The 16094-nt window shown below is 44.0% G+C and overlaps 1 protein-coding gene across 2 annotated transcripts; it reads left to right on the forward strand.

The window, feature by feature from the left end:
* Positions 1–326: 326 nt before the first annotated feature.
* Positions 327–16076, forward strand: LOC124345512 (palmitoleoyl-protein carboxylesterase notum1-like). 2 transcript variants are annotated; one of them, XM_046798310.1, is made up of 13 exons: positions 327–1390; positions 11356–11637; positions 11781–11875; positions 11955–12007; positions 12084–12179; positions 12255–12315; positions 12593–12754; positions 12828–13114; positions 13222–13360; positions 13464–13763; positions 13878–14326; positions 14400–14573; positions 14648–16076. In XM_046798310.1, exons 2-13 carry the CDS (start codon positions 11434–11436, stop codon positions 14791–14793), a joined length of 2166 nt encoding a protein of 721 aa, XP_046654266.1. In that variant the 5' UTR covers positions 327–1390; positions 11356–11433; the 3' UTR covers positions 14794–16076. The 2 variants fall into 2 exon arrangements, with proteins under 2 accessions (XP_046654266.1, XP_046654267.1); XM_046798311.1 differs by having other exon boundaries at positions 13878–14317.
* Positions 16077–16094: the final 18 nt, after the last annotated feature.

The following is a 16094-nucleotide window of genomic DNA, read 5'->3' on the forward strand; positions in this document are numbered from 1 at the left end:
TTTTTTCGAGGGGGTTTTCTTTATATTTTTTAATATCGTATCGGATTGTATGGGTTTACCCCATATGATGCCGATTGCGTGACGTTGTTAGGCGCTTCTTTGGCGGCTGCATTATATGCGTACGCCGGCTATTATGTGTACACGGACCAGGGGAAACAACAAAAAAAAGAAAAAAATTAAAAGAAAAATATGAAGTCGACACACAGCGCAAAGGCTCTATACCCACACCACCTGACGATGAAATCCGAAAGAAAAAAAAATTAAATAAAAAATAAAAAGACAGGGAATGGGAGGGTGGAATTGAAGGAAAAATAGAGAGGGGGGGGGGGGTTTAGGTATAGAGAGACCTCTGAACCCGCGCGCTGGTTGTTGTTGCTGCTGGCCTGGCCTGTGTGTAGTGGGTGGAGTTCTTTTCCTTCTTCTTCTTCTTCATTTTTATTATATTTCTTCTTTTATTTTATTTTTATTTTTTTGGTTCCCTCGCTCTCTCTCTCTACATCGATGCGCGCACACACAGGGCCTGTGTGTGTGTGTGTGGTTGTGTTGTTGCGGCTGCGAGATGTTGTAGCCCTCTCTTGGGTAGAGCCGGCGAAAAAAAGTAAAAAAAAAGAGCCTGAGAGGCCGGGCCAGGCCAGCAGCCGAGTTGCTGGGAGAGCCGAGAGAGAGAAGGGGGAGTTAACTGAGTGTCAACCGAGCCGAGCGCGGTCAGTCTGCGCTGAGCAGCGCTCCTGTGCACACGCATCTGTTTTCCGTTGGTCCAGCACTCGCCAGAATTCGAATTTTGATTTAGACCGCGCAGAAAAACAAAAAAGAAAACCATTTTGAGACGACAACTATAACAGTCCGTTAACTCGAAATTCGACCAACACAAACAAATGGACATCGGCTACGATTGCGATTAGTTTTTTGTTGTTGTTGTTGTTGTTTGTTCTTTTTGGAATTATTGGCCCATTTTGACATTTGACATTTCGTTTCGGCGCCATCTGGAAGTTGCTCCTCGGTTTATCGGTTTCGGTTCTTTTTTTTTTTAGTTTTGTTTGAAATTTTGGTAACGAAAATTCTGTCGTGAGCCAACACCAACACCAACATCACCAGCACCACCTTCAACGAGCGTCACGAAAATGTGTTCTTGAGAGATTTCCATCTTCGTTCGTTCGCCGTCAAATAAAGAAAAGAAAAATTGTTGGCTGCTGGAAAAGCCGAATCGACACAGCAATCCGACGTCTTGAGTTCTTTGGTTGGGAAATTGCATATTTTGGTTTGTCTTGGCCGTTGTGTGTACGTGCTATTCACTCACGCGCCTTGTGCAGGCACGCATCATCATCGCCCGTATCTTCTCCTCGACATCCACGGCGACATTCTCCGGAAAAATCAACAACCGACCGACAAGGTAAGAACCAGTGTCCCCTATATCATATCCAACTACTTGTATTTTTGACTCTTTGTCTTTGGAGTCGTCGGTTCGATCTACCGCGTTCAAAGAACAAAAAAATAACAAAAAAGAGAACAAAAATATCAACTTGAAAACATTGAAATCGCAAAATGATTCGTGCCGATCATGTCGATCGCTCATTTTGCCTCTCCGATCAGATTATTTATGTTAATATTTATACGTCTCCCGCCTAGTGAGAGAGAGACTCTTTCTGGTTTGCGCGTGTCAAAACGGGCCATAATCGATTCCTGTATATAATAATATTGAATAAGACAAAAGTTCAGCTCTTTGACGTATGGGCTCACGGAATATCGATCCGACCTTTGTCGACTGCGCTTTTTGTTTTTAGTCAGAAAAATAATCATAGTAACTAGTTTATTTCCCCGGGAGTTTGAATCGGAATGTGTTTAGCTCGGCTGAACAAATTCAATTACGACCGCGCCGATGGCCAAAAGTCAAACAAAATAAATCGACAAAAGTCTGTGCTGCGGGATTGTCTATAAATACTCGAACGCTCACTGCGTATATATGTGTCTATACACCGTAAACCCCCACCCGAAAAATAAAAAAAATCGAAATAGCTCCAACGATTTTTTCTTTCTTTCTTTCTTTTTTAAATTATTAAGAGACTGCACACCCCAGCACGCACCTGAGCATGTGTGTCGATCGTTTGGGTGACCAGCGCAGCAGCACCAGCACGGGGCTCAATGGGAAATAGAAAATTCAAGGTTCCTTATTCCTATTCTCTAAAAAAAAAAAGAAAAAGAAATGGAGAGGGGCTAGTGTGTGCCACAGCTAAAATTCGTTGGGTATATAGGAGGAGGGCATTTGTTCAGAAAAATCGGATGTTGCTTTGGCGGCGTCGCGTCCCATTGGGAAAAAACAGAAAAAACGGCGGCGGCGGAGGTAGCAGCAGCAGCAGTGGTTTTCTCTCTCTATGTGTGTGTGTGTGTGTGTAAGCCCTCCATTGTGTGAGAGTGTGTGCGCCGCGGTGATTAACTCCTCGGTTTAACGACGCAATTTGCCAGGTGCTCCATGCGCCTCTCTCTCTCTCTCTGTTCGTCCTTATATTAGATGCCAGCAACTCTCTAGTCTTAACACTCTCAGCGGCGCAGCAGGTAAATGAGTTGGAGGGGGATGACGGAAAAAAAAGGAATTGGACAAGGGGGAATATGGCTCAACGCCCGGGTTCAAAACCCCACAAAAAAAGAAAAAAGAAAAAAAACTTGGATGAAAAAAAAAGGGGGGAAAATAAAAATTTCAAAAAAAGAAAGAACCAAAAACGGGGTTCCATATCCTTCACTACCGCGCGTTGACTATTTTTTCTTGTTTTTCTGACTTGAATGTATACACACCGCCACTATCGCTCAGAGTTTTGCCGCTCAAAAATGTATTTTTCTTTTTTTTTTGAGACTATAGACCATGTGCGCACATATCACAGTGCTTTTCTATACATTCATTTCTTTTGGTTTCCCCTATGGGCTGTATAATAAGTTACTCAACGCAAGGGCTTGTGCTCATCCATTTGGGGATTGACCAAGACAAAAAAACGTTTGACGGTCCCACCTTTTGGCCATTTTTTGGCTCGTATTTATGACACGACTGTTGAATCGCGCACGTATCAAAATGACAGCGCGCCAAGGGATAGCGAAAAAGGAAAAAAAGAAAAAAAAAAGAGGCAGGGACGGGCGTCGCGACTCGACGCCGACCAATTGAAAGAAAATTGCAGCCAACAGCGGCGGCGGCGATGGCGGCGGCTGGCGCGTCCCGGACGTGTCAATGAACGAAGTAACCGCAGCAGAAGTTTGCTGGGCTTTTCTCTTTTTTTTTTTTTTTACTTTTCTGTTGGGTTTTTTTTTTGTTCTTCCTTGGGTCTTCTCTCATATTTAAACCCGTCGAGTTTCCTTTTGTCGGCGGTGTCGAGGGGCGGCTCGCAACACAAACGACGAACGGCATCGTCGGGCGGACGGACGGGTGATGTGGTGTCGTCGTCGGCGGCGGCGGCGGCGGAGTTGATTTACGACCGGGTAATGGATTGTCTTTTGCGGTTGTTGTATGTATATGTGTGTGTGTGTGTGTAGCGGCGACGGCGGTGGCGGCGGCCGGGTGTATAATAGTGGGCTCGGTGATTCGTTTGGTGGTTGGCGGCGTCGGCGTAAGAACCTGGGGCCGGGTATAGGGGAAGGGGGGCGTGGGTTATACGTCGGCATCGCATCGTCAACTTGCGCACAGCAGTCGTCGGTCGGCGTCGTTATGAGTCGGTTACTCGCTCATTTATTTCCCACCCTACTTCCTGGTCGTTTCCCAAGCGGAGAAACGACAAAAGAGAGAGAAAAAACAAAAAACAAGGAGACTCTCTCATTCATTCCCGACCCATAAAAGAAAATAAAAGGGGGGCCCATTTCTTTTTTTTCAAAAAAGGAAAGAAAAGAAAAAAACCATTATGACATCGCACTTACTGGTGCCGTAACGCCGGTCCAGCAGCAGCTCTCCTTCTTCTTCTTCTTTGGCTCTTTTTTTTTACTTATTCCTCCACTTGGTCTTCTCCTTCTTTTCGGTATACCAATATCTTTTTTTTTTCTGACCGTGTGTGTCTGATGTGAGGACATTGTGCGCATTTTATGGCGCCTAGTTTTCATTTTTTTTTTCTTTTCCTTTTGTATATGTGACCGTATAGACGAGCGGACAACACAATGTCGCTCTTTAAAAAGATTCCCAAATCTATATACTCTCCTCGCGGACAAAGTTGCGCACCGCCAACAACATTTTATTGCATAATACACAAAAAAAAGGGAGAGAAGACAAAAAAAAAATACTGTATTTTTTTTTGTTGTTTTTTGAGATCCGAGTTGCCGATTGGGAGTCAAGATTTTTTTTTTTCTTTTGAGCCATTACTTTTTTTGTGTGTCTTGTTGTCCGTTCCATTTCGTTTTTTTTTGTTTTTTAAGAAAAAAGTAAAATAAAGGGTTGTGTGTGCGTTTTTCATCGGCGCAACATGGGGTGTCGTAAAAACCTGTAGGCCTCCTCCTACCACCCCCTTTTCTTTTTTTGGGTGTAGGTAAAAAGAGGGATGGCTGGTTGGACGAACGAGCGACCGGGACTATGTTATATAGCGTATAGTATAGAGGCAACAACAACAGCATACGGTGTATATAAATGCATCTATATGTGTGTATCTATATATACATGCGTTTTTCTACACAGCCAAAGAGGTCGTGTCGGTGTCGTGTCGGCATCATTCACTAAAAGCATTCAACAAAAAGAAGAAGAAAGAAGAAGAGTGATGAAATAAAGGAGAAAGAAAAGAAAGAAAGAGAGAGAAGACTGAAGACCGGTAAATATATATGGACGTGGATACTTAATCTCTCCGACAGTTGCCCGGCAACCGACAGGTAAAACGAGGCAGAGCAGAAAAGAGGAGGACAGCCACACACAACAATATGAAAGCCAAAATCCAAGAAGAAGAAGAAACCCTCTCTTAAAAAACAAATAACACGGGAATAACAAAAGGAACCCAAAAAGAAAAGAAAAAAGATGATCATCGGCGGGTCCCGGCTGCAGCAGCCGCCATCACTCTTAGCGTATATATGATGCGGTCCAGAGAGAAAGAGACCGTTGGGTGGGGATAGCACATTCAGTCCATCCAGCACTTGTATATTATAATACAAGAAGGGCGACCGCATCACAGTTCTTTGATTGCTTGTCGTCGCTCTTTTTCATTTGAAAAGGTCCCGCGGGAAAACTGACGACGTCCGTACATTTCCAGTTGAAAAAAATCAAAAATGAAATCAAACCAAAGGCCAGCCAAGTAGACAGAAATAACGGACGTAGACAGTTGTGCTGCGCATAGTGTATGTGTATTAGGCATAACCCAAAAGGAAAAGGGGGAAGAAAGAAAAAAAACAAGAAAACGAGTTGATTTGGCTAATTTCGCTGTTGGACTTGGTGCTGGTATCCGAGTCCTTGCTGGTAGCTGTAGAGAGTCGCGCTATACACACCCATCCACCGCACCATCAAAGGCCCAGACGCCGCTCTATTATTATCAAAAGAAATAGACACACACACACACACACAAATCAGAAAGACGAAGAAGGAAACGAAACAAGAAAATAAAAAGAGAGTTGTGTTGTGTGAGAGAGGGCCATTCTTTTCTTCCACCTCCTCTTTCTTCTTCTTCTTCTTCTGCTTCTTCTATACGTAACTCGAATTAAAGACTGATGTGCTCACACAACAAGGCTGCTAGACGCAGTATTTTTGAGGGTTATTTTTCTGTTCTTTTTTTTTCATCATAAAAACAAAACAAGGAAAAGAAAAATGAAAAGAAAATATACGCCAGCCCTGGCAAGTTGTTGTTGTTGTTGTTGTTGTTTTTGATAGAGAGGCTATAACAGCAGCAGCAATGACTCGCGCGCGGTCCGTCCAAAGTTCCTCTCGGGGCGTTTTGCATACATTTGTGTGTGTGTGTGTGTGTGTGTCTATTTTTTCTGATTTCTCGTTTGCCTTTCGTGTTTATAATTGAGGTGCTTGTGTATAGGATGAGCGGTCGTCGTGCGGCGCACGCGCCTTTGCCAAAACTCTTGAGACTTTAAAAAGCCGCCAATCGCTTGATAGAGTCGCGCACCGTGGCCACTGCGTGGCCATACAGTTGTCTACAAGTTTGAAATGCGTTTAGATGAGAGAGCCGCAAGGAAATTGTAGAGAACCCCCCCAGCCAAAAAATCCAAAAATTCATATCTGAGATCTGAGATGGTCGGAACCAAAACGGTCGGCAGATTGAAAAGACGCGCGCGGCGGCGGCGGCATCGGTCCGGCAGCGGCTTCGTATACGGCCAAGACAAACAAGCAAACAGCGTCAAAGTGAGTTGATTGATATTTTCTCGACTTGCGGGCACACGATGGACTTACTATACGTTAGAGGGAGCCCTGCCGACGACGACCTTGTCGGCTTTTTCTTCTTCCTAGTCATCAATTGATCAACTCCGCGCCATATAGTCGCCGCTAGCTGCGTGCGTACGGCACAAAACAACGCGCGGAGGAGACGAAATAAATAAAAAGGGCCCATCATCCATCCGACAGCATCCAGCAACGTGATGGAAATTGAATCGTTCCACTTCATGTAACATATACCGCAAGAAAAAAAAAAGGACCGACTGGGGGGGAAATTCGGTTTTCAACTCTCCCAATTTCCCAGCGGTTCACAGTCGATGATGTATGCCGTCCAGCAGCGTCTACACACACAGCACACATATAACATATTATATAAAATACGGACTGGAAAGGAAAACGGAGCTCCGCAGGAAGCGATTCGTCTAAACTCGGCGATGAAAAAGAAGAAGAAGAAGGGAGACAAGAAGAAGAAAAAGAGGAAAGCCGAGTAGGATGAGAAGAAGAAGAAGAAAAAGATGATGATGAAGGGGGGGAAAAAATGAAAATAAAAAGGAAGAAGAAGAATTATAAAGAAAGAAAAAAGAGAGGGGCTTATGAAACAGAAGAGGCGCTGATGATGAAAAGGTTCCGTTCCAGGTCGACGATCAAAGCGATTCACCGACACAGCAATTTGTCCGTTGCGTGTCGGAGGCACCCAAGAAAAAGAAAGAGAGAGAAAAATATAAGAAAAGAAAAAATCATAATAAAAATGGAAGAAGAAGAAGAAGAAGAAGAAGAAGAAAAAAGAATCATCAGCATGCAACTCTCGAGAGCTCAGCAGCACAGAGCGAAAGCCAGAAGCCAAAGAGGGGCCAGCAGCGCCAAGCAGTTGGAGAAGAAAAAAGACAAGCGGCGCATCTGCTCTGCGGTCGACCTCTTCTTCTCTCAATGTGTGTGTCTGTCTCTTGTTAGACTCTACAAGCCGAAGGGAAAAGAGGCAAAGTGTGTGTGTGTGTATAGACGAAATAAGAAGAGAGAAAAGACCGAAAGAGAGAGAGAGAAAGAGATACATCATCCGCTCGTCTAGTCAAGTGAATATAAGGGACACAATCGTTTTTTTTTTTTTTTTCATTTTCCTTCTTCTTCTTCCTCGGCAGGATTTCTAATTCAATTCATTCCCAAACGGAACTTGACTTTTCTCTCCCGGCTGTGACTGACGTTGGATTTTTATTTTTATTATTATTTTCGTTATCTATTTACTTTCTTTTCTTTTTCATTTGGGTTTGCTGTTGCGGGTTCCTCTCTATGTATGTATGTATAAGATATAACTTCGAGGTTGTTGAATGAATCATCCTTAATTCGATGATGAATGGCTCGGGCCTTTCTTTTCTTTCTTGCCTTCATTCCTTTATCCTCTTCTCCTCTTCTTCTCCTTCTTCTTCTTTTTCTACATGTGTTGTCTGTTCCATTCTTTCGTGTTCCTTCGGGGCGGATTGGCCGAATCGAATGTGCCGGGACTCTCTTCTCTTCTCTCTGCCCTGTGTTGTGGCCGCTGCTGCTGGTTCGACTCAGCGGAGCGAGCGAGCCAGCCAGCCAGCCAACGCAGCGCAGCACAAAAGCAACAGAGTTGCAATTGCCAAGTGATATGCAAATGAAGCGGCAAAGCTGAAAGGCCTCGACTCCGACCGCCGCTGCCGCCACACCACGACCGCCGCCGCCGCCGCTGCCGCCGCCGCTCCAACTTTATCCCGTCCGATCGCGTATATATAGGGAAGGTGGCACACGCATCACTTATCCACATCCCCAACATTTCTCTTTTCTTCTTCTTTATATTATTATGATTCTTTTTTTGTTTTACTCTCTCATTCCTTTCTTCCCTTTTTTCTTTGTCTTTTTTATATTCTTGTCAAAACTCGGAGCAGAGCAAAAACAATGCGAGACAAGAAGAAGAAAAACATCAACAAGCATATATAGGAAAGAATTACTGACCGTACGAACCCGGATCCCATTTTTGTCTCTTTTAAATCGGCGCCCTTTTTGCCTCCTCCGCGCCCGCTATAGTGTTCCAGTTATTTTTATTCTTCGTCCGCACACCGCCCAATTCCGTGTTGACAGTATTGACATTTTGTTTTTGTTTTTTTCTTACATATGGTCAGACCAGAATCCAAAAAAGTGGAATGATGTGTCTAACAAACAAAAAGAAAAACAAAGAACAAAAAAACAAAAAAATTACATAACCAGTTAGTTTGTCATTTGTGCTGCGTGCTGGATATGCTGTAAACTCTATGCACAGTCAGTCAGAGGGAAACGAATTGACAAGCTAACTCTTTGATGGTTTACCGAGTGCGATAACAGCAACATAACGCGGTCATTATATTTTGAGTGAAAAGAAACATTGGTTTTTAGCTCACTTTTAACGCGTGCAAACATCGAATAGACAAAAAATTCTATAAAATAAATCACCGAAACAAACAAGTTTTGATTTGAAGGGTTCATTTTTTGTTTGTCTTTTTAATTCTTTACCGGTTTAATCGTTCCTCGCGACCTTTACGCAAGAACCACCTTCAGTCTGAGGTTCTTTCAACTGACGTCCTTTGGTGATGAAAATGGGTCTAGTCAAGATTTAAAAGAAACAAAATAAAATCACGAACTGTCTGTCCAATTCTTCATGGCATTTGTGTCCGTCTCGTGACAGTTTCGTAACACACGAAAGGTATACACCGAGCCAAACGAGCTGGCGTGTCCTTGCCTCATTTATATTGGAGAGTTGTTGATTTACGGTGATTGCAAGCCATTAAAACTCGGTTGACGGCGACGACATACGGTAGCCATCGCCAACCCTAATCGTAAGGCGCTCCTTTCATTAACAACCCAAAAAGGGAACATGGGACAACATGTGTGTATTTGTCGAAGAACACTTCCTTCCTCCACGTCCTCTATTTGTGTGTGTGTGTGTGTGTGTTTCTCCTGACAAGTCGGCCATATATTAAAAGACCCTATAGTATATAGGAGCACCACCACCACAGGGAGAGAGTCAATATACCGTATAAAATATGAGTTCCTCTTTTCTTTTCACAACTTTCCCCAATTGCTTTCTCCCCACTGACAGCAGCAGCGACGACCTTTATGTACTGGACTTGCTCTCCCCCTCTTGACTAGTCCTTCCCGAATCAATTAAGTTAATTACAAGTTCCAGTGGAGATGGATAGATACATATAAATGGGATAGCGGCCAGCGACGCGCAGTTATACTATAGACGACCACCAACACACACACACACACATACTGTATACGACTACCTATGGACGTTGTTAAGCTACCGGTCTTGACCGCTTCTTCTTTACCATTTGTCCCCCCACCAGCACCACCATACATTCTCTATGAACCGGCCCCCCTCAACTCTTGTTTTATTCCTTGTGTTTTCTTGTTCGTTTTCCTGGTCTAACAAGCAGCCGAGCGTGGCTAATTCCGTTGGCTCCCCTTCCATCGGTCGTCTTACCGCGGTGTCCACATGCAGCGCTCATCATTTCATCCGAGCTGTTTGCCCTTTTCATTTTCTTCTTCTTCTTCTTCTTTTCGGTTCTTTTAGTTCCATGCTGCAGTTGGGAAATAGCGTATTACATGTATAGAGACGACGATGATGCTTGTGAACCGGATCGAGCGGATGCACCTCTCGTGGAGACGAGTGTCGTGTCCCGTCATCCTTGTGGTGCTGCAACAGCAGCAGCTCGGGTCCAGCTGGGCGCACCCGCCACGTCACGGTGCGCAGTCAGCGGATTAATTAGTTTAATCCGACACGACGGCCGCCGACTGTAATAATAAAACGACACACACACACACACACACAAAAAAAAGCCGGACAAAATATGCATACATATGTACATACACACGCAGCCATGGGAGCTGGAAGGGAATTAATGAAATCCAGAAAGAAGAAAATAGAAAAAGAGAAAAAAAGAAATCAGATAGAGAGAAGCCTTTGAATGGCGCCGCTCGGCTTTCATCTCTCTCTCTCTCTCTCGTCGTCTCTATATTATTCCTTGATGCCTTTCAGCTGATTCTTTCAACATGTTCCCCGGCATATAAGTCAGCCCGTCCGCTCTCTTAATGGCCGCATAGCACAGCACATTTGCCACGCCAGCAGCAGCAGCTTGCGCGCTCGCCTTTGATCTTTTTTCATCTTTTTTATTTCATTTTCCGGTGCATTGGCGATGAGTCGAGATGAAAAGAAACACAAGAGAGAAAAGAGAAAATGAAATAAAAGACAAGATTGTCTCTTGATCATTTGGCAACGCTCGCCTTTGACACTGAATACGGTATAGGCTACTAAGCTATAGCTACCGGAATCATCGCGCGTGTGTTTGCTGTGTTGCGCCCCTTTGTTGTTCGTATTATATAGCGCTCCGCTTTTCTTTTCGAGTCTCGCATATAGACGACCGGACCGGTTCCCGCAGTTGTTTTGGTTTGATATTCTTATATATTTTTTGTTTGCCCAATTTCTTTTTTTCATCACGTCCTCCTTATTCTTTTGAGGCCCATTCTAATACACAACGCCGAGCTCATTTTTTTGTTGTTTTTTCTTACAGTGAAAAATGCAAACAAAATGCGGCAGAGTATTTCAATCTGTTTTAATCCGCTGACGTCATTTGTTATAGTTGGCGCATTCCGCCATCGTCGTCATTTTTTTTTATTTTTACGACGAGAGTTATACTATAAGTTTTTCTTCGCCCGCCACCAGGATGTAGTGAGCCAAAAGAGACATACCTCGCCGACCATCGCCGATTGAATGATGTCATCTAAGGGAGGACTGAAATTCTTGAGATTCGTTATCGATGACGGGCGAGTGCCATTTATGTACTCAAATGGTCACGGCAGGGCGACCATAACGCCGCCATTTATTAAATATGGATAATAGGGAATATTTGGTGTCTCCGTATCCTGTTGGAATAAGAAATTAACTTGGAAAGATATGCTGTCGAAAACACGCCCAACTCGAGACATTTGGTTTTCAAAATCGCATTTCTCTTTTGTTTTTTTCCCCTTTTCGCGCTACATAGTTTTCTGGTGTTTGGCAGCGGACGGCCGAACAAGGTTAATATTGCTGGTGCAGTCACTCGGTCGTCACAGTCGGGAGGATGAAGACGGCGCCAAGATGGAGAGCGACGGCGGTATTGGCGGCGACGGCGGTCTTCCTACTCGTCGTCGTCGAGGGGCGACCCAATCAGGTGATGACACCTGGCGAGCACAGTCTCAACTCACCTTTCGTCCGGCGACGCTCGTCGGGAATCACGAGGCGGAGCACGACGACGCCCGACATTCTACGCCAGCATCTCAAACAGGTCATTATATAACACCCGCCCAATTTTAAATTCATGCTGCATTTGATCGATTCTTAAATTTACTTTTTTTTAAATCACATTTGATGTGATCAATTTTCAAGTTTGGAATTTGGTTTTTACCTTTCTTGTTTTTTTAAAAATAGGCTTTATCTAAATGTAATTCGCGCGAGCCGCCTCCAACGCAAAAGATTTTACTGAAAGACAAGAGCGCCGTGTGCAACGATGGATCTCCAGCTGGGTAAGAATATCATTTCATTCATTTGACTGTGATTGGGAACAAATTTATATTTACCGTTTTCGATCATGCGCTTTTTCAGGTATTTCATCCGGAAATCTTACGGCAGCAAACGATGGATCGTTTTCCTCGAAGGTAATTTTGCATTCAGATTTTTCTCCATAATTTTAATCAGTGCAATTCTTAATGCCAAACTTATCATTTGATATAGGCGGTTGGTATTGTTACGACAAGCGGAGTTGCGAATCGCGATGGAGTCGTCTCAGAGGCTTCATGACGTCCAACATGTGGCCAGACACTCGCCAAGGTAATTCAATCACCCGCCAAAAAATTTGAAATTGAATTTCGTTTCAAAGCAATTTTTTTTTTAAATTACCCATAGTGAGCGGCATCCTGTCTCCAGATCCCGAAGAGAATCCCTATTGGTGGAACGCAAACCACGTGTAAGTACAGGTACATCAGTTATTTCCATAGAAAAACAGAAGCCCTCCCCCCTCTCTATAAATTCAATTTAGAGCCATCAGCACAATTAATAACCATCAAATTCAATTCAATTCTTCTAACGTTTTCCCGAATCTCATCTCTTTGAATGAACTTTCATTGCCATCCACATCCGGAATCTCCCATCTTCTGAATTTTTTTTTATTTGTTTAATTAGAATTAATCGTGACTGTGCGCATCATATTCTTATATCTAATTATTTGTGTTGGACCCAAACAGATATGTACCGTACTGTTCCAGCGATTCTTGGAGCGGTTCCGCTCCAGCCGGAAGCGCATCTCGCTTCGCTTTCATGGGCTCCGTCATCATCCAAGAAGTCTTGCGAGACTTGTTATCCCAGGGACTTTTGAACGCCTCCAAATTGATGCTGACTGGCAGCAGGTATGTCCTCCCCTTTTCTCCTTTGTATTGAAATGAATTCCATTTAAATTTCATTTCATTTAATTATTTCTAGTGCCGGAGGGACCGGCGTGATGCTCAACCTGGACCGCGTCACCGACTTTCTACGAACGCAGGGCTCGTCGGCCGAGGTGCGCGGAGTCACCGACTCGGGTTGGTTCCTGGACAACGTGCCGTACGCCCCGGCCGACTGCCAGGATCCCCAGCGCTGTGCTCCCACTTCGGCCGTCCAGATGGGTCACGCCCTGTGGAACGGCCAGGTGCCGCTGGCCTGCAAGGCCCAGTACGCCTCTCAGCCCTGGCGCTGCTACTTTGGCCACCACCTTCATCGCACTCTCAAAAGTACGTCAATCATCTCATCATCATTTTTTTTTAAATCAACACGACACGACAATATTTGATTATTCATTATCTTTTGTTGTTGTTGTTGTTTCTATTTGGGTTGGCAGCTCCGTTGTTCATTTTCCAATGGCTGTTTGATGAGGCCCAAATGCTGGCTGATAATGTCGGTCCGCCCATGTCCAAGGAACAGTGGGACTACATCCACGCCGTGGGCGACGACTTGCGTCGAACATTCACCAACGTCTCGTAAGATCTTTGCACTTGTTTTTTTTCATTTGTCATTTTCTTGATATTGATTGAATTGTGTGTTTATTGATTTAACTTATTTCTATTTTTGGGCAAATCCCAGGGCTGTGTTTTCCCCGTCTTGCATCTCGCACACGGTGCTGACGAAACGCGATTGGCAATCGATTCGCATCGGAGACATCTCCTTGCCGCAAGCCCTGCGATGTTGGGAACTTCAACCTTACTGGTCCGTCTCCAATCACCTGACGCCCAATGGGCACCAGCACCACCACCGGCATCACCACCGACCCCAGCAGGGAACTGAAGACGGCGAAAACGAACAGCAAAATCTTCCGGCCCATTCCGTTCAGCACGCGCTCAGGCACGGTCACAAGCGCTACAAGGCCGCCAACGTCGAATCCAAGTGAGTCATTTAGGCGCCAAATTTGAAAAAAAAAATAAATTGAATCCATTAAATTGCGGAGTTTGTTTTATTAATTGGCCTGCTTTCGATTGTTTCTATTATTTCCCCCAACAGCCCGATCGTGTTGTTGGCCGACGATCCCGAAATGCCAGCCAACACCGTGACGGTCAAACCGGCCAAAAATCTAGTCCGTTCCGGCCAGCGAGGTTCCGGCGGCGAACTGGCGGTCGGTACGGCTAACGCCACGCTCATCCCGAGCGGAAGGCACAAAAACGGGACCCGCAAAAACAAGGAGGAGCGAAGAAAAGGAGCCGGAGGTCGCAAGCGCGGCAATAAGAAAGTTGGGGAGAACAAACGAAACAACAACAACAACAACAACAACAACGGTGGATCGGGCGGCAGCGCCGGCGGAGGATCCAACAGCGGAACGGGGGCCGCTCCTGCCAAATCCGGCCGACGACACCAGCAGCAACAGCTGAAGGGCAACAACAAGGACAACACCAGCAACCACAGCAGTCACCGGCGGAATAACCACAACAACAAAGACAAGAAGCGTAAGAAAGGTACAATGCGGTTGTTGAAAATTTCAAGCAACAATGTCATTAATTTCCTGATTTTGCATGATGATAAAAACAGATAAGAGCCAGCCAAAGGATGAAACGACAACGCGTCCGAGGCGGGAAGCTGCCGTCAGCGCGGCGGATCCAACTCCGGCTTCCGCTCCGGAATTCTGCCAACACCGGCTGGTCGATCGGTGTACGTGGCCTCAGTGCAATCGAGTTTGCCCGAAGCTGCATAATCCATTCACGGGTATGTTTCATTTCTGTTCTCTTATCGTCCTCTCAAAGGAATTTTTAATTTAATTTGTCAATTGTTTTTTCCAGGTGAAGAAATGGACTTTATCCAGTTACTCAAGTCATTCGGACTGGACATGAGTAGCGTGGCGAATGCGTTGGGCATCGACATGCACACGCTCAACAACATGGATCATGACGTGCTCCTTCATTTGCTGACCCAGCAGACAAATTAAAATTTGGAAATATGGAAAGATCTTTATTGCCCACCAAACCTACACAGCGCCAGCCTCCCCCCAGCAATGATATATATATATTTATAAATGATATATATATATATCTTTATACATACAGGCCTATATATGCATTTGTTTGTGTTGGTTATTTTTTTTATGTTTTTTTTTTATTATTATTATTTTTTTTTGTGAATGATTATTATTATTATTACTATTATTATTCCCTCTCCCGGCTTCAAAGTTCCAACGAAACCAATTGTACAAACAAATGAAGCCTGCCTGATTCCTGCTTGCCTACCTGGTCGGAATGAATAAGCCAGCAAGCCGGTCCCAACAGTTGACGGCCACTTCAATTCACATCAATTCAACAGAGTGCATGCAACGCTGAATTGATTTTTTTAATCTAATGTTATGTCAAGTGAAAAATCAGAAGTGAAAAAAAAAAACAAAAAAAAATAGAGAAGAGCAGTAAAGAAAAAAATACTTCCGATGGAAAAACAAAAATATCAAACCCAACCGGAACAACACCAGCACACACACCCTCTGTAGATCTCAGGAATTTTTTAAACCAATTTTTTAAATCAACCAGCATCAGCCAACAAAAACAACAACAAAACAGGACACAATGAAACAAAACGAACCAACTTTTCTCACTCGTCCCTCCCGCGTTATTCCCTCTGCTTTTCCATCATCTATACACATTATAACGTCCTATTAAAAATCACCAGAAATCATCGACTCCCTCTTTTTTTTTTCTCTTTTAAATCGAGAGTGTAAAAATTTTGTATCATATATAATCCAGACAAGCCCAGTGTGTACGGTGTGTGTTGATTTCTTGTGTGCTGCTGTGTGTGTACTTGTGTACGATTTGTTCGGTCCGCTATGGCGCTGCTATTGCTGCGCAAAATGCAATGATAGTGCGAGTCTGTAAAACTCTTGATGATAGTGCGTGTGTCTGTGTAATATTTTATAATGCGTGTATGTGTGTGTGTGTGCGTTGTCTAGACAGTATAACAGTATACGTCTTTTTGTATTTGTTTTGTTGTTTTTTTTTTAAATCTAATTTCTTGCCTGTGAATTATATGACGTGTTTTTATTTGTGAAAAAAGAAGTTAACGGACAAATAATACGCGAATAACACGAGATAAAAACAAAGGTGGACATTTAATGAGAAGAACATTTCACGTCACTCTCGTTGTCTGTGCATCAGCCCCATTTACAAAACATGTTGATTGAGATGCGTGTCAATAGAATCACTGCATTACACACAAAATGAAAACACATCCGATGGTTTATTTTTT

Source organism: Daphnia pulicaria, chromosome 1 (assembly GCF_021234035.1).
Source record: "Daphnia pulicaria isolate SC F1-1A chromosome 1, SC_F0-13Bv2, whole genome shotgun sequence".
NCBI classification, from domain to species: domain Eukaryota; kingdom Metazoa; phylum Arthropoda; class Branchiopoda; order Diplostraca; family Daphniidae; genus Daphnia; species Daphnia pulicaria.